General features: G+C 39.7%; 1 protein-coding gene across 9 annotated transcripts in view; it reads left to right on the top strand.

The window, feature by feature from the left end:
• The first annotated feature begins 243 nt into the window (after positions 1 to 243).
• The window catches only part of MME (membrane metalloendopeptidase), a 95,026-nt gene continuing 69,936 nt past the window's right edge, over positions 244 to 25,333 (top strand). The window contains exons 1-4 of one of the 9 annotated variants that reach the window (XM_017680001.3): positions 244 to 449; positions 4,709 to 4,794; positions 4,887 to 5,056; positions 5,797 to 5,832. In XM_017680001.3, the coding sequence (XP_017535490.1) occupies positions 4,897 to 5,056; positions 5,797 to 5,832 (196 nt within the window). In that variant the 5' untranslated portion in view covers positions 244 to 449; positions 4,709 to 4,794; positions 4,887 to 4,896. Of the gene's footprint in view, positions 450 to 499; positions 694 to 713; positions 844 to 1,019; positions 1,175 to 4,535; positions 4,795 to 4,886; positions 5,057 to 5,796; positions 5,833 to 16,366; positions 16,422 to 25,333 lie in introns of those variants that run through there. The other 8 variants (XM_073232188.1, XM_037008212.2, XM_017680002.3 and 5 more) reach the window with 8 other exon arrangements.

Below are 25,333 nucleotides of genomic sequence, written 5' to 3'. Positions count from 1 at the left end.
GCAAGCTTGGGTGAAGGGAGAAAGAGGAGAAAGCGAGCGAAAGAAGAATATGAGAAAAAGAATCATTTTTGTATCAGGTTCACTGAGAAGAGAAATAGGACCTTCTTAAGAATCTTGAAGAGGCAATGCATTGTTTTTTGAAAGCCCCGAAGCAAAGCAATTCCAAGAATGTTTGGCAAAACCCTTTGGGAAAGGGTGAGGTGGGGACTGGGGTTCCCCGTCACCCCCCGCCGCCCGCCCCGGCACTCGGTGTGACAGGGCTTGGGAGACCTAGCGGAAACCTTCAGGTCACCCGGGGAACTGCTCGGCTCGCTGGTCCTGCGGCGGCGAGGCGGGGGGGTGAGCGCCGAGACGCGCGGGGCGCGGAGATGTGCAAGTGGAGAAGCTTGACCGAGCGCAGGCGGGAGCAGCCGCCCAACTCCCGGCGCGGGATCTGCTGAGAGGCCACGGTGAGTCTCCCCGGGTGCCGCTTCCCCGCCGCCACCGGGCCCGGGCCGAGGTGGGCCCGGAACCTCCCCGGAGTCCGGCCTCGGCTCGGCGCGCAGCTTGCCGCCCGGAGCCCGCGCCGCTCGGGGCGCGCCTGGGAGGACGCACGGACCGACCGGCGCTCGGCGGGGCTCCGCGCCCGGCCCTGCGCGCTCATTGGTCGGATGTGTCTGCTCGGCAGCCTCCAACTTCTCCCCAGTCCCACCGGTGAGTCCCGGGAGAGCGTGCCGGCCCCGGGGAGCTGGGGGCTGGGGTCCGAGGGGCGCGAGAGCCCGGGCCGGTGGCAGCCGGTGGGGCCGGCCCGGGGAGGGCAGAGGCGGCCGAGGGGAGCGGCTGGCCCCGAGGCGCACCGAGCAGGTCAGCGGCTCCGGCCCGGCGCGGTCGCTGCGCCCGGGACCCCGCGGCGGTGGGCGCGGGAGGCGTGCCCTGCGGGGCGCCGCGTCTGGGACCTCGCGAGGGAGGGAAGGGGCCGAGAGGGCGACCTGGAGGAGGGCTCTGCGAGTGATGTCAGGTCGGCTCTAGGTCCGTTCCCGCAGCTCCCTGCAGCCTCCGCCTTGGGGAGTTGTGCTTAGTTCCCGAGGTCGGCGCTACCAAATTGCAGCGGGGCTGACTTGGGGCTGGGAATTTGCCATTCCGTGCTACAGACACTGGTTTTCTTTTTCTTTTTCTTTTTTTTTTTTAAGCCAAGGTTTGTTTTCATTTTGTTTTCTGTCTGATTTTCTCCTCATTTGTAACTCATTTTTCTGTTTTTACTCTTCTTAACCTGAAAATCTTTTCATTTCCCCACCTCTTCATCTTGCTTTAGCCTTAGTTTCCTGTTATGTAATTTATGCTGATAATGTGCTTAAATCACACAGGGTTGCCCGGCGGGAGTAGGGGGAGTTCTTGTGTAGATGAAACTTTCCTTACTTAGCCGCACTCAATGTATTTGAATTATTTGAAAATAAGGGTAAATGCAACTGAACATGCCTCTAGCCACTTGATTAAGCCTTGCCTCCCCCATATGTGATGCAGATGATGATTTTATTAAACTGAAAAGTAGTACCTGACTTGCAGTATCAGCATTTAGAAGCTGCTAATTGGGAGATCGGCTATGAAGGCCGGTGACTTCTTCGTTTTCAGCATTATTGCTGGGTTCCAGCACTTGAAAAAAAAGTCAGATAGTTCCTTGAACTAGGTGCTGTGACTGACTTTTGTTGAAAAGCTACAGTGCATACGGGAGTAATGTCACTGGGACTTAGTGTCCAGAACTCTATTTCTAGGTGCCGGGGAACACCTACAAATTATGTCCTGGGAAACAAGGAGATGATTCCTTTTGAGTACCTGTCTCCTCAACTTCTGCAGCAACAGTTTAAATCTGGAAACTGTTTTTACTGCTTCCTGTGCCTCAGTTTCTGTAATACAAATTGTAACTGCATAGGGAACTCTTGGGACTTGCTGTGAAGATGAAAATTGCTCAGGACTTGAGACTTCCCTTTATCAAACCAGTTACTCTCTAGGTTGTTTGATTTGACAATGTGATGACTATCCTCAATTGGTATAATTGTGGCTTTATACCACTTTGAAATTCAGTTTGTACTTAAGCAAAATAATCATTTATTATTTTAGTGATGCTGTCAAGCTGAAGTTTGCAGTCTTCGTGTTGGGTTAGATTTTCTGTTTCTCTGTTCTCTCCTGTGAGAGTGTCTACTTTTTGGTTGAAGTTTTCTAACATATCTCCAAATGAGGCAAAATATTTTAAGGATGTAGGTAGGTTTTGCATGTCCTGCTTCGTGAGGGACTGCAAGTATCCACCTTTTAATTTTTCTGTGTTCTTTTGTGATCACCCCCTTTCCTCTCCTCTTTAAAATAGGGTTCAGTGTGGTTGAGTTAGATATTCAAGTGTTTAGGGATTGGTGATACGTTTCATCTTGAGGTTCAAGATTCTGATACCTATTTCCTTAAGCAAAAATAGTGAATCCACAGGCATTAGCTGGAAATGAATGACAAAGTTAATTAGGTTAAACTTACATCGTTTTTACTTTTGCTTAGTCCTCTTCAAAAGTGCTACTTAGGAGAAAAAGACTTTATAAGTTTGCAGAGCATCTACAAGAGGGACAGGTGAACAGTCTGCAGGTGATTCAAAGATGATATTCTTCTGCTTCAGGTAGAAGGACTCAACAGCTTCACTCACGGCCTTCATTTCCCTATACTTTCTGCCAGCTTAGGTGCAGAGCCATAAATAGTCCAGCTGCCTCAGTACCCCAATCTCCAGGGTAAGAAGAAGAAGCCAAGAAAAGTAACCCAGAAGGGAGAAAGACATGCCTGCATGTTTTACTAGTTTAAAACACTTAATAGGTTTCCTGCATGTCAGAAGCCCAATGGTGCCAAAGAGCACCTTTACTTTAACCCTGTGGCTGCACTGGTTCCTGACCCTAAGTTTTACTAGAGAAACTGATTGTTGCTTAGAAAGAACTAAAAAGAGAAGTGGGCCATTTTATAATAGGATTTAATATAATGTAATATTCTTCAAATTGTCTTCTGAAATATTAGAACAAGGTGGAAAAATGCTCAATAAAGAGAAATATGGTTAATATTCAGATGTGCTTTAGGTAATTCTAAAATTCTTCTATGGGAACTGGGAAAATTAATCTTTTTATTGTTTACCTCTGTATGGTGTCTAAGTATCAAATTTGGTCCTGTCTTTGCCTCTGCCGATCACCACTCCTATTAAAAATGTGAGGACCATGATCAATGCAATTCCATATCATAACCCCGGAGGCTGTGACTGAGCCCACATGAGTTACATAACCATTAAGTAAGGCATTTTAACATTCAGTTATATTACCTCCTACTTTTATTGAGCAGACACGGTTTTCATGGTCTAATAAAATATTTTTATTTGATAGTCTGTCCTTGGTTACAGCCTCATGTAATCAAGGGGACAGCATGCTTAAGACTTTGTATCTAAAACTCTAAAGTCCAGTTGTGGTTCAATTATTAATAACTCACTGGGGAGATAAATTTCTAGTGATCTGCTGGATCTGCTTCAAGTGTAAAATCTGTTTCCACTTTATCCTGTTCCTCAGTTCCCCCAAGACATGCTGATAGGGAATTGTGTGTAATTCAACCAAGATCTTTTACTATAAGAGCATTTCTGAGTAGTCACTTCATCTAGGGACTAAATTATATGTTTAATTTGTATCATGCTATGAATAGCTAATCTGTTAGTTTACCTTTTCTACAGTCATGGAGAAAAATAGTCTATGTTTTGGTGGCCAGCCAATAGTCACTATGACTTTAAAAGAAACATAATTAATTTTAATATTTAGGTTTATGTCACCTTAATTCTTCTCACCCCACCCACCCTCCAAACTTCTGCAATAAGATCTAAAGTAGCTTTTATTGTATGATGGTACAATTTTGTTTCATGGAGTAACCAAATGTATTCTTTGTAAAGAATACTTACTAGTTGTGTAGCCTAACTATATTGTGTCTCAGTTTCCTAAGGAGTAGAATTGGAATATTCTTATCCACCTTACAAAGATTAAATGAATTAATACACATAAAGAACTATGGCTGACACATGGAGTGTACTCAATAAATGTCAGTTGTAATTAGTAAAAGTATTACTATTAATTTAAATATGTTAAATAAGTGTCTTAACAGTTGCTACCCTGACCTGTAAGATAGAATTTTTTAGCTGTATATTTTTTCTCCTTCAGTTGCATAATGAAATGTTGATTATGATTCATATCTTTCATCTCGAAGTCTCAACCACTGACTTTTGGTCCAGTGAGTGACCATTTGCAGAATATTGTCTAACCAGTTGATAGGTATCCATATCAGCAGTAGTTGAACTGTAAAAATAATGGTTGTTTTTAAGACTAAAAATAAACTATCACATGTGTTTGTTACTTTTGTTTTTATCTGTATCCATATTTCAAATTATTGCTTAGTCAAAACCCAAAGTATTAGTCATTCATTTCCAAGCTTATGAAGGGAGCCACTGGAGCAAGTTATAAAATTCACCTTTGGCACTGTCTAAGAGTTTTTAAAACTTCCCTTAGTGATGGCACTGCACTCCCTTGTTTGTGGACTGCTGAAGGAATCCTCCATGAGGATATAACCAGGTGTCGTTGTCTAATTTCGCTTGGATCTTCAGTGATGTATTTAAAGCCAAACAGAAGGTTGTGATGAGGACCTGTCAAATTCATCTGCCTCTGTACTCTCCGTTTTTCAGAATCAAAAGTTTGACTTTCAACCAGAATTTTTATTTCTTCACTAAAATAAACTCATCTTTTACTTTTATTCAGCCACATTAAGCAGGTAGGAAACCATTTATATATTTCCTCTTCTTTTTACCTACTTCTTAATTCATTACTATTAGTATTTAAAAGTATTTTTAAAAATCTTTGCAGATTTTAGGTGATGGGCAGATCAGAAAGTCAGATGGATATAACTGATATCAACATTCCGAAGCCAAAGAAGAAACAGCGATGGACCCCGTTGGAGATCAGCCTCTCTGTCCTTGTCCTGCTCCTCACCATCATCGCTGTGACAATGATAGCACTCTATGCAACCTATGATGGTGAGTTATTCCCACACCCGTGCACCCATAAATGCGGAAGAGAGTAAAATCTTCATCTTAGGCTTTTCCCATCTACCAAATGAATGTGTTAAGGAGAGATGCATTTAAAGATGGTGATAAGAAGATTCATTTATAAAATGTAACATCAATATGTCAAAACAATTAACTTTGACTAAAAGTACAGTGTCTTTTATGTTTGAGCTAAGTTATGAGTTACCAAGTATATTTAGTGAACTCATGCTTATTTTATGAGGATTCTAATATATAATTTTATTTAATTAAAGTATGCTCAATTTTACGGCCAACTTCAATTAGACACATTTGTTGTGTCATTGAAATTCTAAAGGGCTCTATCGGAATTTAAGAGGAGGTCTAATTTGAGTCATAGAAGATTTTTACAATAAGGATTAGAAAAGATTGGTCCCTTAATGAGGAAAAAAAAATGATTACCAGACTAAGACAGCTGGTTATTTCAATTTAATAGACCTAGAGCCTTGTGGGTAAAGATAATATAATAAATACATTTTTTTCTTCATGATGACAATTTTAAATTTAGGATTTGCCCATCTTATTCCTCTCTATACTTTTTCTAACTACTGACAATGATATGCAATAGTCAGGGTTTAGTTCTTCCTTTAAGAAATTGATTTTTTAATTGGCAGATTTTAAAAGAACAATAGATAGGGAGAAATTAGAAAAATGTATTGCAAATATTTATGCATATACCCTCATTTTTCTAGATGGTATTTGCAAGTCGTCAGACTGCATAAAATCAGGTAAGAAGATGGTTTTTAAATTTAATAGTTTTATACTTATGTATAACATTGAAAAATCAAATGCTAATAGATACACTTCTACATTTGCTTTGTTTATACTTTTATTCATTATAGATCACATATATATAGTCAAGGAAAACCCAAATGCATTTAAGTAGTAGATTAATTAACTTGTTTATTCTAAAAAGGAATCACTCTTCTTAGCCCTAGAGTATATGGTAGGGCAGTAGAGAATTATATCTTTAGTTTAATGGAGCTTGCCATGTAGTTGGAGTAAGAAAATCAACACACTGAAGTTGTAAACATTATATCATTGCTAAATTTCTCAATGTAAATCCTTAGAGGGGTAAGAACTAAGGAAGGAGTGACATGTAGTCATGTAAAGCCAGCAGGGGACATTGAAATTTGGGAGAAGCCCTGAAGCAGGCCTAGGATTTAGAAGTGGAGGTATACAGAAGAGAGAATTCCAAACAAGGAGAAAGAATAATAGGAATAAATCATGGGGTTGAGAATCAGTGAAAATGTAGCCTTTGGGTGATAGGGCATATCATAGAGAGCTTTGGAAATCCGTGTTTAGCTTTGACGTTGTAATAAAGGGAAAAAATGGATATTTTCCTAAACGGATCACCTGGTTAAGGTAGAAGTTGGAAGATAATTTTGGGAGAGCTAGGCTTGGTGAACTGAGTGAAAAGAGATAGCCAGAGAGAGGAGGCAGGGTGGAGCTGCTCCTGGAATGCAGGTGTGGGTTGAGGAGGTCGGCCTGTGGCGGGAAGAGAAGCTCTGAGACACGAAGGGAGAATGGCATGGCTCAGTAGAACTAACTTGGAAAGGAGAGATGTGAATGTTATGAATGACGCCAAGTTTTAAAACCTAAGGGATTTAGCACACACAGAAATAGAGAAGCTAGGAAGTCAGTCTGTTTTAGGGAGGGATGGGATTAATATGGATTTGGATATGCTGGGTCTTAGCCAGAGGCAATATCCAAGTGGAGGTGACAGCAGCAAGGCAGAGATGGGTTGTCAGAAGATCACGCATGGGGGGGTCTCAGGATCTGCCCCGGGGTGGTAGCCAAAGCTTTGGATTGTTTGAATTCCCAGAAGAATAGAAGAGAGGTGTAAGGGCTGTTAGGAGGACATGAAGAATTAGAGCAGAAGGAAAATAAGAGTCAGAGGAGGGAAAAGAGAAGGGTATAGAGCTATTGAAGTCAGCTTCTTTCTGATGTCACATTTCTTCCAAGCAATAACTGGTCCTAAATGATTTTTAACCATTTTCTAGTGCATGTTCTTTTCTGGATTTTTGTTATTCACTGCCCTTTGCAAAATACTGATGGCAAAATATCTTGGGATTTTAGGTTATGGTCTAATACCCTGAACATGTGACATTTGTGTTCCTGTATTGCTTTTTGATTTTGTGGTGGTGGTGGTTCTGGATCTCAGTGCACTCAGTATACCTGGGACACGTGGGCAGCTTTTTGGGACATCAGCCATTTGCTGCCTAACGTACTAACAGTCCGTTGCCCACCCAAGAGCTTTCCCAGAAACCAAAGAAGTTTCCTTATTCCCCAGGGAAATGGCTGTACAGGTATCTTGGCTGGGAGAATCCAGGGTCACTGTCCCAGAGGTGGTATGTGCCCAAGTTGTCAAAGTTACCCTTTACTCCTTCCCCAAGTTCTTACCCTCCTTCCTCTCTACCACCTGTCCAATTACATGTTCATACCTGTCCTGTTTCCAGAAACCCCCATGTACATATTGACCTCTAATTGCCTGCATGTCTCTCTATTCTTAACACACTCAGTGTGTGTCAATCTATATAGGTTCTTTCTCACACTCTCCTTTCTTCTCCCTCTCATTTTCTGTTTTCTTTTTTCTTGCATTTTATTTTTGAAGAAAATGACGAGTAAGCATAGAGATCTGGGCAGGTTCCTCTAGTGGTAGCCACCCCAACTAACAATGTAATATTTGGAATCTGGAAGCTTAGATGAGACTTAATGTTTAGGACAGGGCTTTGGCTTTCTTTATAGTGCTTGGCAAGTTTCAACTCATTAAAATGTGTATATCCTTAAATTGTAGCTTAGAAATCACACCAAATGTAAAGCGCCTTGCAGAAATGTATCCTTGTAGAGAAATGTATACAATAGAAATAGCTTCAGTGGTAAACAATGTTGCTGATTCGTAGTGTGTTTTTCTTCATTCTGCTCTGTTTGTTCACAAGCTTTTAGAATACGTCCATATGCATAGTTCCTGTTATTCTTGGGGAAGGAAAGTGAAGATGAAACTCACATCTTATGAATGTGAGTCTTCACATCCATAGACACATACCACACAGTCATATGCTGTGTGTTGGTTAGGAAATCTTTTCTGCCATAGAAAATAGAGCTATTGCTTTTAGAAGATGCTGTGAATGAAAAAAACTCTAGGGGAAACCTGGAAAGAAAAAAGCAGTAACAAAAGGGAGACAGTGAGAAGAGTGGATCAGATGGAAAGGAAAAAAAAGATGTTGGAAACATTGTTAAGTCCCCCACCAGCAGTTCTAAAGATTACTTTAAAAGACTGATGGAATTCAACGCATGCACAGAAATTCTTGCGAATTGGAAAAGTAGTTATTGATACCCAAGTGCTTCATTAACAGAAAGTTGGTTCTAACTTACATCTTTCTCCCTATGAAGGGAATGTCATGGCAAATATACTTCTCTAGTTTTGATCTTTTGAAGTCAGGGAATAGAAGTCAAACCATACCAAGGTAGCAATAAAATACTACAGAAGGCTGTGAACCATCTTGAAATCTGTTTGGTGTTGGGTACTTTAAATCTAAGCATCTATAAGTTAAATATTTATAAAATACCGAAAGTGATGTTTGTAATACATACTTTAATTTAAATTGCCTGTATATGAAATGTATAAATGCATCAATCACTATGAAAGTTTACACCAAACCTAAAATAAAACAAACACTATTTAACACATAACAAGTTAAAGCAGTGTTCAAAACCCTGCTATTAACATGTGAGTAATATTATTAATCTCTTATTTCCCATATTAAATTGTCAAAAACATGGAGTTATAGAGATTGTATGTAATTTCTCACACTTCTCCGTGTAAATCTAAATTCTCTGTCTTCCATTGCATTGCAGCCTTACTAAACCTAGAAGCACTCCCCTCCCAAGTTTTGACAGTCCAAGAATGTCTACAGACATTGCCATCATCCCCTCAGGACAGCAGAGTCTCCCCCAGTTGTGTACCACTGGCTCAAATGATGTTAAGGATCATCCAGTGCTTTTCCGTTGTGGTCTGCAGAATAATGCCACCCAAAAGATGTCTACTTCCTGTCCCTGGATCCTGTGAATAACCTTATAGGCTAAAAGAGACTTTGCAAATGTTATTAAGGATCTTGAAATGGGGAGATTATCTGGAATTCTTTGGGTGGCCTTATGTCACCACAAGGGTTCTTATAAGGGAAAGGGAGCAGGAGGATCAGAATCAGAGAAGGAGGTGTGAACAGAAGCAGAGGAAACAGAGGCTGGAGAGATGAGGCCATAAGCCAAGGAATGTGTGCAGCCTCTGGAAGCTGGAAAGGGAGAGGAATGGTTCTTCCCTAGAGCAGCTGGAAAGAATGCAGCCCTGCCAACTCTTTTTAGATTGCTGACCCCCAGAACTGTAAGATCATGAATTTGTATTGTTTTTAAGCTACAAGTTTGTAGGAATTTGTTATAGTAGCAACAGGGACCTAATAATATGCCCTTCTCAGTTTCTTTTTTTTTTACGGCTGTCTTTAAAGAGTTAACCCTTACACGCATACATATACATGCACAACTACATGCACCAAACTGCTTTCTTATTACTAAATTTAGGTGTATAATATACAGGTAATAGGGGAGGAATATTAAATAGGTTAATAGAGGAGTATGATAGAATACAGGAGAATAATAAGATAATATAATAAAACAAAATAGAACATAGTACAACCAAATAACATTAGCTAACACCTACTGAATGTTATTGTGTCTGACACAGTTGTAAGCAGTTTACATGTATTAACGTATTTGGTCCTCATAATGATCCTGTGAGGTGCTATTATGCCTTCTTTTTACAGAAGGACAAACTTGGACTAGGATTCCAGCCCAAGCAGGCCTGCTCCAGAGCCTCTATTCATGACCACTTTTCCATGTTACCTCAAAAGAGACCAGGAGTCTATGGAACTTTTAATCCCCTATGCCTGTACATACAGGAAATGAAAGCAGATCGCTCCCCTTCCTGCTAGAACTTAGAGCTAAAAGACATAAGATTACTCTCATAGTGTTGAAATAATTAAATGCAGGTTGAGAAAGAGGAGCATAAATATCTCTTAGACCCAGAAACCAGCTTCTTTTCTGAAAATATTGAGCAGCTTCATCAGTGATTTTAGAACATCAAATAAAACATGGAATTGAGGGGTCTAAAGGATCAGATAGTAGTGTCCTCCTGGACTCAGCAGGGGATACAGAAGTTAAGATACATGACTGGTAGAGTCTTACAAGAGAAAGAAAGACCACCTATACCATTGTGCAGGTTGTACACTGCACAGTTGTAGCAGCCCTGAAACACAGGTTCGTCAAGTCTTAAGAACTGGATGAAACCTCCCAGAGCTATTAAATTTAGTTCTCTATTCACCAAATTTAGTTCTCTATACCTTGTTAATATGAGGAAAGGAGGCATTCTGTTCATTTGAAAGCTCTATTCAACATGGTATAATAAAGTATTCATTTTGTGATTGATTATCATTTGTTTCTGGCTTGAGCTTTAAGTCTTGAAGTAAGTGAAACATCAAATTTCTGTTCATTTCTGCAAGGGCCAGGTCCTGGTAATATCCTAGGCCTACTATCTTGGCACCAACTGGACTTTTTCTGGCAGAACAGGGAATCTCTGTCTCACTGTGTGCCACAGTCTCTCCTTTCTTGCCTGTTAATACCCCAGAAGCCTCCACAAAGAAAAATGGCACAACTGGTATGTACAGGAAGCACTGCAGACTGACTCTTGAGGCCTGCCAGCCATGTAACAACCTTTCAGAGTAGGAGATGAGGCTATTTCATTAAGTAATTAAGTTTGAAAAAATCCTTCAGGCAATAAGAACACCACAGGTATCTTAGTGGAAGGAAGGCTGAAGCATACCTTTGTTAATTTAAATGTGGCATGTGGCAGTTTGCTTTGGGTGACTTCCTGACACCATTCTCCTAACAACTGTGTAGCAATATTTTTTAAATTCTCCAGTCAAAATTAGCATCTGTCAATCAAATCCCTTCCAAGAAAGGAAGTCAATTATGTGATAAACACACACATACGAAACGTATTTTTCTTACCTTCTGGGTAGACTTTTAAGTAGCAATGCACCATCAATTTTTGTGTGTGTGTGTCTAAGGTATGGAAAATGTAGATAAATTGAATTAAGTGGTTAAAGGGAAAGAAAATTAGCAATGCCTTGCAAGCTTATTTGGAACCCTACGGTTTGTTTCACAGCTGCCAAAATTACTAATATATAAAGGGGAGTGGATGTAAACTGGAGCTTAGGCTGGGATGAAAACCCTAGCTTGGCGCTTAACATTGCAGTATAAGAGGTATGGGGAGGCCCATCTGTAGTTGAAGGGTCTTGCTTTGTCCTGCTCATCGCCAAATTCATGGGGTTGCAAGGTGCTTTTCAAAGAGTCTTTGATGTTACATAAGTTATATTAATGTGAATATTAATAGATTATTAAGAAAATTGGAAAATAAAGAATTAAAAAGCTCATTAGATGTAAGTTGTACAAGTCCTTAAATCTTGAAAAATTTCATTCCCTGAGATCATTCAGAAAAAGAGATACAGTGGAGTAGGGCAGGGGGCACAAGTTTTTAGTCTATTTCTGACTAACTGAAATCTTGAATAAATTCTTTGTTCAAAACACAACTCATCCTATTCCCACTAGAAGGGCTATAATGAAAAAGAGAGCGTACCAAGTGTTACTGAGGATGTGGAGATGGAAACATCATATGTTGTTGATGAGAATGTAAAATATTTCAATACATCCCAGCTCAATATGTAAAAAAATATGGCAATTATTACAGAAAGTTAAACATATGCTTTCCATACAATCCATCAGTTCCATTCCTAGATATTTACTTAAGACAAATGAAAACACATGTCCTCACAAGGACTTTTCTGTGATGGTTCATTATAGCATTATTCATACTAGCCAAACATGGAAAGTACCCACATGTCTATCAACAGGTGGATAAACAAAATGTTGTATAACAATAAATAGGAACATTGCACAATAAAAAGGAACAACTGTAATACAGGCAACAATCTGGATGAACTGAAGCATTATGCTCAGTAAAATAAGTCAGACACAAAAGCCTGCATATCATATAATTCCATTTATATGAAACTTCCAGAAAAGGCAAAACTGTAGCGGCAGAAAGCAGAATAGCTATTGCCTGGGGCTGGGAGTGGAACAAGGTTTGCTGCAGAGGGGCAAAAGGGAATCTTTTAGGGTGATGGAAGAATTATAAAATCGGATTGTGGTGATGGTTGCACAACTGTGAAAATGTATTAGCAATCATTGCCTGTATTTTATGGTGGCAAATTATAGCAATAAAGTGGTTAAAGAAACAAAACCAAACCACCCTTGTCCCTTTTTCAGTCTCTCAGTCATTCATTTATAAGTAAATTAATTTTGAAATTTTGATCTTATGTTTTCTATTAAATGTTAATTGATTCCCATGTTCATATTTCAAAATGATCATGTAGTTTTCAATACCTATACCAAATCTTTGGCAAGTAATTTAACTCCAGCGTCTCAGTTTGAATGAATACCTATTGTGTGATTATATTAGGATTACATTGATGAAACATCTATGGGAATAGTAAATTAACTAGAAAGTTAAAATTATTTCAGAATTAGATTTGGAAGCATTGTTTGCATATCCTGGGGTTTCACTTTCAGAGGAAGTCGGAGATGTTTCTGGCATGGTGGGGCCAGGGGGGCTAGACTTCTATGAACCCAAGTCAGAACACCAGGTCTACCACAGAGAGGTTACCAGGAATAATCCTGCTTCTGGAAAAAAATGTGTTGGTTTTTCATAGGGGTCTATGAAATGTTTCCCGGACATGTGAAATTTGATATTAACCCAAATGATAGAACCTCTTTATGTACACTTGATTCATTAGCATTATTCCTGTCCTCACTTTGCATTCGCAGCTGATGTATAAGAGTTACTTTAGTTTGTGTATCCCTGTAGGGCCACTTTGGTTCTTTTGGAAGGTGGGGGCTCAAAACACTATGATTTTATTCATTTATTTGCATTTTTTCTGTTGAAGATGGTTGATATACAATATTATATTAGTTTTATGTGTGCAACATAGTGATTCAACAATTACATACAAGCTCACCACAATAGGTGCACTCACCCTCTGTTACCATGCAAAGTTACTACAATATTGTGGACTATGTTCCCTAGGCTGTATTTTTCATCCCCAAGACTTATTTATTTTGTAATTGGACATTTGTACTTCTTTATCCCCTCCTGTAAGGCCACTCTGAATTCTTTTTTGAGCAATGCAGGTTAATAATTGGATGAATAGAATATAAATAAGTTCCAGCAATAGATATGTACAGGAGAAAGGCAGTTGAGTAGTAAATGTTATTTCAAAGAGACGCAGGTGTTGTGAATAATTAAGTTATAGTCTTTTGAAAGATTACTGTTTCTTTTTCCACTAAGCCCACTTAGCATATAAGATATGTTTTGGCCACATCCTATGTTGTTAGTATGTGATCTTAATTAAGTCAGCTTAGCTTTCTATGTTTTATTTTTCATATCTACAAATTTGGAATTAAAACTGTCTCATTTTATAGAGAAACAACAAAGACCAATACTGATAGCCTGTTTCATGCTACACATCCTCCAGGGATATGCACCACCGTAGGTATAGTGCACAGATATATTCCATTCAACGTGATCCTTTGGGAAAGTTACAGATGCACTGTTTAAAGCTATTTATTGAGAATCAAAAAGCAGTCAGTATGTTTTTAAATAGCAAAGTGTGGCTGAGAGAGAAAGAGAAAGAGGAAAAGGGAGTAAGAGTACATTTTAGATGTTTTCAGGTAAAAAAAATGTGTCCTCCCTTATTAACATTTTCCTTGCCTTCTATGCTCCATCTTAGCACAGGGGTGACAGTTTCAGTCTATCAATCACTTAAAATGAGCACAGTCGGACATGGGCCCCTGGATCATGTTTTCTGTAACATACCAACAGGCACACCTTGATCTGAACACCTAGCTACTCTGTGGTTACCTTTGCAGACCTCACTGTTAACCCTTTCTCACCACTGATTAACCCCTAAAAGTAAAAAAGCCAGAGGCCTGCAAAGAGGAGAGTAACTATATTCTTGCTATCCTAAGTGTGGTCCATGGCCCAGCAGCCTAGGCATCAGTATCAGCTGGAAACTTGCAAAAATGAAAATTCTCAGGCCCCACCTCAGAGCTGTTGAATCTGCAGTACAGTTTTAGTAAATCCCCAGGACAGTAGCGTCCACAATAACATCCAAGAAGCACTGAGGAGGAGTGATTTCCAACTACAGCTGCCTATATTAAAATAATTTGGGAAGCTTTTAAAATATACTCATTCTAGACTCTCCTCCCTAACATGCAAAGTTCCTGTTCCTTTAGTGGCATGGTCTCTGTTAGGGGTTAGGAGGGAAAGCAATTTAAGCAAATAAATTGGCATTAAAGTAAATAGGAATCACCTGGACATTTGCATTTTTACAAGAAAATACATGTTATCCAACTGATTACTTTAACAGAAGCAATTTCAGATTGTTTTACTCAGTGAAAACAAGTCAGAGTGGGTGAGACACTGGGGCTGTTTTCCTGCTAATAATGGAGAAGCTGATGGTGAAATGTCCTCCTGAGTTTCCCCAGCATAATGTGGGCAGGACCGGGTTCATAGAGACTTTAGAGCAACTTCTTTCCTCATCTATTCATTCATTTATTCCTTCATTGATTCACTTATTTTTTTCCAAAAACATTCATTGAGGAGCTTCTAAATGCTGCACACTTTCCTAGACACTGGAAATCTGAACTAAGATACCCCCTGCCCTCAGGCAAATGATGGTCTGATCATGACAGACCAAAAAACAAAATTACCATATGGTTTGCATAAGTGGTATGACAGATGAGCAGAGAATGCTAAGGCACTCTGAGAAAGGTGCTCCTAACCAAATTAGCTGTTGAAGTGGGCAGTTAGGGTGGTTTGCAAGGGGACCAGGGAAGCATTCTCAAGAGGACATGTCACCCACTAAGCTTTGAGGGAGTCAGAGATTGCCAGACCAATGGAGCAGAGGATGGAAGGCACAGAGGTTGAATGTAAGATTCATGTGAAGGCTTGCTGAGTTTAGGACCTGCAGGTGGTTTGTGGTGGCTGGCATGTAATGTGAGAAGCACCAGGGTAATAACACACGATGCCAGAAAAATAGATGGGGGCTAGGTTATATACTACGTGGCTTATAATTCTTCCTAAAGTATATAGAAAATGAATAAATGTTACATGGAGCATCTAAACAGTTTTAAGCAGAGGTGTAGCACCCTCAAGCTTGTCTGCTATCCAGCTCAGACCTGGTGAAGTGGTGAAGTGGAGACAAAGATTTACCCTTACAAGGGAATCACATTTCCCCGTTCCCCAGGTGAGGAACTGAAAAAACAGCTTTAGGGCTAAGTCTTATAGGGTGTGAAAAATGGGGTGAGAAGGGGAGGTATTGAGCACTGGCACAAGAGATAGGCAGGACTTGGATCTTATAGTCCATGTTACGTGTGTGTACCTTCTACTAATAACAATCGGAGGTTACAAGAGGAAGGGTTTTAAATGAAGCATGACTTGATCAGAATTGTTGAGAAGCATCACTGACTGTAAAGAATGGCTTTAGGCAGGAAATTAGGCTACTGCGCACTTACCTGGGTGAGTAAGAATAGCTGCCTGGATTTGTTGGTAACAGGATGGAGGCAATGAATGGACTTGAAAAGTATTTAGAAGCTATAGTGTTTATGTAAATCTGTGAAGTACTGAAAGAGATGTAAAGTAAGTTACTTTAGTGAAAGAAGTAGTGAAAAAGAGTAAAGTAAAAGCTCAAGTTTCTGGCTGGGGAAACTGGGTGGTAAGTGTTGACTTCCCTGTGCCAGGGAATGCAGTGAGCCAGGTGGGTAATAGACTGGTAGACTAGGGCCAAGGCAGTGAAAAATTCCCTTTGAGAATGTATCCGAGACACTACTAAGTCTTCCATGGGTGAAGTTCAGGGAAGTTAGAACTGGAGGTAAGGATTCAGGAGTTACCAGCATATGGATGATGTGGCTGAGGTTTTCCAGGAAGGAATGAGACTGTGGAGGAGTGGTCAGGAAAGAAGAAGAGAAACCAGTGAAGTATAAAATCATCCAAGCAATAGGAAAGTAGGTTAAAAATTAAAGAGGATTGTTGGAGCTAAATGTGCCTGAGAGGTTGAGTAAGATAAGAAACGAAAGCAGAGAGCAAGAGGATGAAGATTGAGGTGGAAGATGCGAAAACTGATTGATCTGGTTGCTGGGGATATAAGAGGTATATCTGGAGAGAAGATTGCAGGGCTATCCTTAGGCAGAGGGGGGCCTCCTCTTCCTCCCTTACCAGCGGGAAAGAGGCAATGATGGCTTGAACACAAATATGTTTGGAAGCTGGGAAGATCGGGAAGCCATGTGGCTTGTCCAGTTACTTCAGTTTCTCTGTGAAGTAAGAGGGAATTCTGTCCCTGGGGGTGAGTGAAGGTGAGTATTGAAGGCTGGAAGGGGGCAGTGTGTGGAGTGGAAGGGAAGGCTTCCCAGGGCCAGATACAAAGGCTGTGCACAGAATTGATGACCTTGTTGAAGTTGAAAGCCATTATTTGAAATGGCATTAAACCAGGCAGTTCCAGGATTTTTCCAGCATCAGCAGATATTTATTGAGCACTGTTCTCATTGCTGCAGATGCAGAAGTGAACACCATGAAGTTCCTGAGCACAAAAGCTTACAGTAAAAAAGGAGACAGACAGTAAACAAGTCATCAATAAATAAATAAAATGCATTATTAAATATCTTAGCCTAGGGTTGAAAGGGAAAAGGAAGGCAACTAACTGGATGGAGTCAAGGTAGGTTCATTTGCAGGGGTCAAGGGAATGAAATACTTGGTAAGGTGATGGTTTCAATGATGGCACCATGGGATGCAGACTGGGATAAAAGATAAAAGAAAGGTAAAGGAAAAATAGGTAAGAATTCTCAGTGAAGTTGAAGAGCAGGTGTAGAGGGAATAAAGAAATGAAAAACTATTCAGGATCAGGTTGGAGCATAGGTTACTCAAGTCAAAGATTTCAAAGATGTTTCTCATGTATGGATGTTCTCGTGTAGGTATTGGTATATGTATGAAAATGCATGTACCATTGGTGGAGTGGAGGTGAAGGTCACGAGAGTTTAGAAGGTATGAAATTCTTAAGCTAGAGAGTAGCAGAAGTTGTCTACATAGTTCCTGATGTTACCTGTGAAGATGGTAGAACTTTCATGGGAGAAAAGTTGGGGAGCAAGGTGTCAGTCTTTAATGAACAGACTTGATGTCTAGGAAGTTAGTAAATGACAGGGAGGAAGTAGTTGAGGATGGTCAACTGGCAGAAGCCTGCAGAAGCGCAGTGGAGAGCCATAATAGAAGGCGACTTTTGCCCTGCAGTGTTGTGGAATGCTGGGGAGGAAGAGGTTTCAGTTAAATCAGAGTGCTGAGGGAATATTCTGTGAGTAGGCTTAGGGCTCAATGCAGTCATAACTTCTCACTCAGGATGATGCCAGAAATTCTCTTTTAATCCTCTTCCTCTCACTTCTCAAACCCTTCTCTTTCCATCTCTAGGGAGAGGTTTGCAGGAGCCACCCTTCTGAACAGAGATAGATGCTGGCAACAGTAAGATGCTAGAGTCATAGGATATGCCATCCAATCCAAAATTAGTTCACATAGGTTAGAGTTTTCAGCTCGCCTTGTCATATGTAATTATGTCACTCAAGTTGGGTAAACAGCAGCCGGCAAGAGAAGATGCTGGTTGTGGAGCTCTGTTTGCTAGGATTAGAAATACTAATGAATTAATTTTTTTTATCTTTTCACTAGCCTAGATAAAAACTCCAAGTGAATCAATGGGTTCTTATCTTAAAATGGAATCTTTGTTTAAACATTTCTCAGAGGTATGATCTTTCTTCAAAATTCAAAAAAAAAAACATCCACAAACAATTGTCACATTCCAGACTTCAAAATACCTTTCTAAAAACACTCTTCAATCTAGAGGAGTCTGACAGTAGCACCTTAGCTGTGAAGCTAAAAAAAGGGGTTTGTCCACAGCACAGACTGGGTGATGGGAAAGTCAAATTGAAATCCATTAGCAGGTAACCAATAACCAGTGGTGCATCTGTTTTTCTGTGCTTGATGCTTAAAGCAAAAACAAGCAAGCCACCTGTAGGTGAAGGATATGTATCTTTCTAGTAGTTTCTTTTGTTAATCAAGGCTTTCCTGAGCTTTAGAGAAATTTGTATTTAAAGGACTCCAAAAACAGTGAAGACTTATAAATAAGGTGTGCTAGAGGATCCAGTAGTTACTTAAAAATACTCCCAGAAAAGACAGCCTTTGTTAAATCCACAGGCTTAATTTTTATGGTTAAATGAAATTAGCTGAATGAAATTAGGATGTTTTTGATACCTCTGCCAGACTAAAGCTGAAATGATTTCATTATCCCCAAATACATGTACATAGCAATTAATAATTTCACTACAGAAGCCAAGAAGCAAAATATTAGTAACTGTATTTGTTCAAAGAAATATTTGATTATATTTGAGTGAATCAAATAAAGGAAGCAGTATGCCCAAAGTCATCATCTGAGAAGAATATTTCTCAAAGCACTGTATATAATACTCTGTAGCAAGAATGAGACAATATATTTAGAAAAAATGGCACAGGTGAAGCCTTGAAATCTCCTTAAACTCACATCCCTACAAATATGAATCATTTAAAAAAGAATATAAGGTAGTAGCAGTAGATGGTATGACATTTGACTTGATGTATCTCAACTATGGTAATAAAATGAAAACAGAGAAAAGAAGTGAGAAGACCTGAGAAGTTGAGAGGCTGGCTGAGTTCCATGAGCCCCATCCCAGACCGAGGCACTCATGGCCAAGGTCAGTGGCTCTGGCTCCACAGCCAGTCAGGCTCATGCCTAGTGCGCTGCCTCTGATCCTGGCGCTAGTAAGTGGGTTCCTACTTTGTTCCTTGGGATCTCACTTCAGGCTCATTCCTCAGTTCTGGAAACGGAGTTGCTGTGCTTTTTCTTCCCTACCTTCTGGGACTGAAAACAAACTCAGCTCTCTACCTCATCACCTTTTGCCAGCCATAAAGAACTTTCTTGGATAAACACAGACTGTCTACTAGCAACAGCTCCACCAGCAGCTGCCTGTGGGTCCTTGTCCCTGTGTAGCTTCTTTCCATCGTTCTTTCTGGGAACTTCCCTTGCTGCTGACCCCTCATAGCCTGTCTAAAATAGAACTCACCTCACTGGACTAGCTCAGACGATTTCTTCCTGAGCCTGGTTTATATATATGACAAATATTTTTTTGTATGAGAGAAGAATTTTCTTCATTTACTGAGGAAGGAACAGCTCACTGGTTTTGTATGCCAACACAGAAAGCCAGGGATCCTGTTTTTCCCTCAGTCATCAGCCACCACACCTATTAATTTTACAAACATAGGAGGGAGGAATCAGTTTTTTTGTCTTGTTTGACTTAATATAAGAAAACCTAATTATGTGGTAAAGGTTCCACACACATTCATTTTCAGGTACTGTGTCACTGACTTTAAATGAACAAAAAAAGTCATTTTTAATTCAAGTGTAGTTAACAGGAAAAAGAAGCCAGTTCCAAAATGTTTCAGATTCTGAAACAGTACATGGGTGGTTTTGAAAGCTTAAAAATAACAAGTGGTGATAATTTACTATAAGAGGTCTTTTTTCATCGAGAATGAAGGATTCTTTTGGAAAGTCCATTATGGACCAGTCATTGTGCAAGGTGTTGGGATTAGAATCCTTGCTGCAGCTAGAGGGTGTACCTACAATTATCACTGTTTTTATATTCTGTAGGTTACCTGGGTAGTTATTCCTCATAAATTGAACACCTCATTCTGATAACTCATTGCACTGTTGATGATCTAAGGCTCCATCTCTTACCTAACCATACAAGTGATGCCATGATATATGAATCTTGAAGAAGAGGTTAGCTGCTTAAAAAACATCTGCATTCCACAAGAACTATCTGGATCATGGAGAGACCTTGTCCAAGCTAGAACTCATGAAAGTATAAGTTGACTTGTGGGATGAGTTGAAGAGATGATTTAGAGAAGTACTTTGCATAAGACAGGTTGAAAATAAAGGGGAAGCTCTTTCCATGAGATGTCCATGATGAGGACTTCTAGGACATGGTTGCCTGTTTTCCTATGACCCCAGAAAGAGTAAGTCTTTTCCATGATCAGATCCCTCTCCTTCATTGGACAGGTTGACAATGACTGGGCCCTCCCTGCTCATTAGTTCCCACATGTCTGCTTCCACCAATCAAAGGCAGTCAGGGCTCCTCCTGGGGTGCTGAAGTCTTGGGAACCTAGCTCCTCACCTTTCTCTATCCTGCCTCATTCCTTCAGATGATGTCCTATCTTCCCACACACAGAGAGCCACTCTACACACCAGTCCTCTTTTGGTTGCCTCTTTTGTCACAGCTGTCAGCTACCTTCTCTGTCTGGAACACAGCTCTGTCTATGACTCAAATATTTTTTGAATGCTGAATGAATGAATGAATGAATGAATGAATGAATGAATGAATGAAATACCCTTCTCTCCTCTTTTGCCTAGCTAACTCCTCTATTACTGCCAGTATGCCCTATACTCTTACCTGTAACTCATATGTCACTTGTAGTCAGTTGTCCAATGTCTAGTTTTGCCCACTACAATGTAAGTTTTGACTGTTTCTATCTTACTCTTCATTCTTTTTCCAGCAACTAGCAAGGTTCATGGCACATAGTAAGTTGCCAGTAAATTGTGGCTGAATAAAGGAATTTTTTTTTAATATTTATTCTCAGGTTCCTTATATTGAGATCACAAAGCCATTGTTGTCTAGGCAAGGTGATTTGTCAGGGCATCTGATATACAAATATGGCAGCAAAGACGTATTTCCATTCTGGCTTCTTCCTGCTTGTGTAAGTCAGATTTCTCAGGTCTGTTTTTCTCTGTCAAGTATCCTAAGTTTAGGCCTTTTCTGTCTGATCCATCTCCTTTGCTAGCAGTAAAGTCAATGACTATCTTTTCAGTTGTCTAATTTACCCTGCTAACTGTACTCCCTAAGCTAGAACTAGGTTAACAAGGATATAGTTTCTGTATGTATTTCTCATTCCCACCATTGTCTTATTTCAGGGAGAATTTTCAACTAATTTCCTACTGAAGTGAGCATTTCCGCCTCTCTGGGACCAAATGTCCACTAGTCTGGCCTTTCTTTTCCAACTCTACCTCCCTCAAAGCTTCTGCCTTCTCAAACATTCATTCTGCTCTCCTTTGATGAAGTCTCTGTTCCTTCTCTTGGAGTCCTCTCTTTAGCTAAGTGTTGGGCTGTTTTTCAACCCTTATTCCCTAAGGCTCCTTCCTCCCTTATCCCTGGTTGTTGTGCTCATTCAAGTTCCTGATCAGCTCACACGCAGAAGCATAAGCTCATTTATAGACGCATGTTGCAAGTGACTCCTTACCTCTGGTTTACATATAAAATAGGCACTTTACTTATCAGCTGAGTACTGAGTAGTCTGGTAATTGAAATAAAAACTGAGCATAGCAACTCTTCATATCTAGAGATAGTTACATTATAGGAGTGCATGTATATCATGAAAGAAATAGTCTTATTTCAAAGGAAAACATGCAGGCTCTCTGAAGGTAGGCAGGGATTATGTCTGTTTATTCACTGTGGCATATTCAGTTCCGAATAGTGTCAGACATAGGGGTAGTCAAAAACATTTGCCAGAATAAAATGAAAATTTCAGTCTTTTTGTGCTCCTCAAGGAGAAGATTTTGGGAGAAGGCAAATGATTTAGCATAATCCTTTGGGTCTTCCATAATTGAATAGCTATTTAGTCACTAAAAAATACAAACATGTGAGCCAAACACTCCTTTTTGTCAACTAAATGCTTAGTTTGTTAATACATACTAAATTCAATAGCGTTCATGGCGAAGAACCTTTTACAATCTTGACTCAACTTCGGGCAGCATTCGACCCCGCTTATCCTCCTGCTGGGATCTTTTTGCACCACTCCCTGACCAAAACTGATGCAAAGGCAGAATGTTTTGAGTTATGCTCCGTAATTACATATTATTGAAGTTGGCCTGATCATTCTGCTCAACAACATGATCCAAGATAACAAAATGTTTAAATGGGAGAAATGTGGGTATGTAATCTTGTTGCTTCCTTTTCAGAGACATCTGCCATCCTAGGGAGCCTGAGATCTACCTGATGAGGGTCACTAAGGGAACACCGTAGCCTTTTCTTAACCTTATATCTTTCCTTGAAAGGAACATTATTATTCATCAACATTATAATCACCATGCAGCCCTGATGACTTATTTTAAGTGATATATTGTATTTAAATTTCAGTGCAATCTCTAATAGCTTTTTGCTAGCAAGGCTTCATTTAGTATTCAAAATGCAAATTGGACCTGAAAAAGAAAAATTATTTTTAGACTTATGGCACCTTAACTGTAACACAGTTTCAGGGGCTTTCATTTATTAACAGAATATGTTTTTGGTTGTGATGTTTGGAGGCATCCCTACTGGAAAATTATTGACTGTTTTTTCTTGGCTGTGAACCATTCATTTACTTGGGCAGTAAGATAAAGCTGAAGAATTTTACTAATTTGGGGAGAGCCGACTAAGAATTATTATTGTGGGTCCACTAGACTTGAGATTTTTGTGATTATCTCCACAAATTGTAAAATCCAGGGCGAAACAAGATGGAAAAAATTCATGTAACTTTACTCATGTTGTGGAACAATTAAAATCTTAATCAGGCATCAAAAAAAAATCCCACAAAAAACAAAACAGTGGTTGCTGTATAATTTAATTCATATTCTCTCCCTCTCTCTGTGGAGCTTCTGGAACTTCTTTAATATTATTTGGCATTATGGCAGAATGATACTGTAGAAAAAACAGCTCAAAATTAGAGCTAGACTCTGTCTAAAGCCACATTAGTGACCTTGCCTACATAACCAACTCTGTGCCTAGGTTTCCTTAAAATAGAGGTAATGTACCTTCCTTTACAGAGCAATTATAAGGAAGACAAATAATTAAAACCAGAGAGGCAGTTTGGCATCATAGTTAAGAGCTCGGACTTTGGTCACCAGGCTGCTTGAGGTCAAACCTCAGCTGGTTGCTTAGCAACCCGTGTGACCTTGGGTACAGATTCCTTACCCTCAATTTCTACAGCTCTAAAATGGGGACAAAAATATAGTTACCATATAGAGTTAAATGAGAACAAGTGTTAAAGAATTTAAAAGTGCTTTGCCTAATGTATCTGGTGCGTGATACATGTCAAAAATTGACTTTGTTATTACTGTTATTATTATTAATAATAAGCATCTTTAGCTGAACCCAAATGAAAATCCTGCAGTTTCCATTCTATATATGAATCTGATAGTGAGTTTATCTGCAAATCTGATAGCTAATGTATTTCAGATTAACTATTTGTAAGCATGTGTCTATGTGTCTGTTTGTGCCTATGCAGTCAAGGTGAATTGGTCACATGTATACATAAAATAAAATTACAAACTACTCCACAAGCTAGGACACAAAAAAAGTAGGTCTTCTTTCCTGACAATTGTAGCTCTACAGAGTAAATTAGTATGCTTGGAAACTTCCCTCAGATCTACTTACGTAAATCCAGTTTCTGAACAGTAGTATAGTGATGGCTTTTCTTGGTGCTGACCAATTAGACAGTGGAAGACTTGACCTTGACTTAGCTGAAATTTAACCAGTGGTTGACAGGAAGTATTTGATTGGATGATAAACTAGCAGACCGCATTACATTCAGCATCAGGAATTCCTCCACCCGCATCCTCTCTTCAACCAAGGTATCACAAAGAAATTTGGAGACAGGGATTTCATCTAACCGTGAGGAGTGAATTGTGGAAGAATCCAGAATGTTAGTAATGAAGACCATTTGGTTTTTACTAGCATTAGTCTCTGTGCTTGCTAATTTTCAATCATTTTCTCTTCAGGAATGGTCCCCCAGATTCTAGTTTCCACATTACTGCCTTTTGAATGGACTCCTTTGTGACCCGTTGTGATTACATTGCATTTTCCTTGTGTTCTTTCAAAACGTTCTGACTTTGCCTTAATATTGGTTGGGGGATGGTGGGAGGAGGGTGGTTGCAGGGATATGAAGTCACTAATACTTTCAGAATGTTGTCAAAGGACATTTTTAAATTGCCATAACTTGCCAAGTAAATTCTATCAGGCTTAGTGTCTGTTTAACAAGGCAAACATTTAGGATGGGAAGTTGGGTCAAAAATGGGCATCCTAAGGTTTTCACAAGAGTATTTGCTTCTGGATGCTCCAACATTTCTCTAACCTCTTCTGAACACTTCCAGAACAGTCAGGCTGTTTATAGTGATTTTAAGATAACAAAATGAAAATGTTGTGCTGTTGGGGTCAAAAAGCCAAAGGCTTAGGGTGATTGAGAGAGAACAAGCTGAAAACAGCTTTACTTGTATACCATTCCTAAATCTTATTTTCATGCACAGCAAAAATAGTCAGTGAAGAAATTTTGCCATGGAGCCAGATATGTGGCACATGTTGTAAATAGATGCCTAATCAATTTAAAATGTTTGACACAAAAATATATAGTGGCCAGGAGTTTTTGAAAAAGCAGTAATTGAAGAAAAAAATTATTTGACTCCATTCCCACTTAATATTATTGCCTATTTTGTACATTTTCCAAGATATTTAAAAAGGCCTCAAAGAAAAAAATGGACAAAAGTATTGTTGATGCTAATCATTTGCAAATTCCCTATTTGCTTATTCACCTACCGGCTAAAATGTACTGACAACCTCAAAGTCTCGTAACTTGTGATGCTTTCAGGGTTATTTGCAGACATGTGCAGATTGACGAAAGATTTGAATCATCCTACACATGTGTACCCAGCTGAAGTCCAACAGGGAGATCCTAACAAGGGCCCTTCTCTTGTTCTGTGTAGTGTCACATTTTTCACATTTATTGTGCTTTTATGTTGGGGATTTCACTGTGTAAAGTGGTCCCCAGGAATAGCGCTGAATTGTTGTCTAGAGTGCTAAGCACACGAAGGCTGTGATGTGCCTCATAGAGAAAAGACCCATGTTGGTAAGCTTCGTTCATGTGTGAGTTACAGTGCTATTGGCTGTGAGTTCAATATTAATGAATCA

This window comes from Manis javanica, chromosome 3, assembly GCF_040802235.1.
Source record: "Manis javanica isolate MJ-LG chromosome 3, MJ_LKY, whole genome shotgun sequence".
NCBI lineage: Eukaryota > Metazoa > Chordata > Mammalia > Pholidota > Manidae > Manis > Manis javanica.
This window is presented reverse-complemented; position numbering and strand designations above follow the sequence as displayed.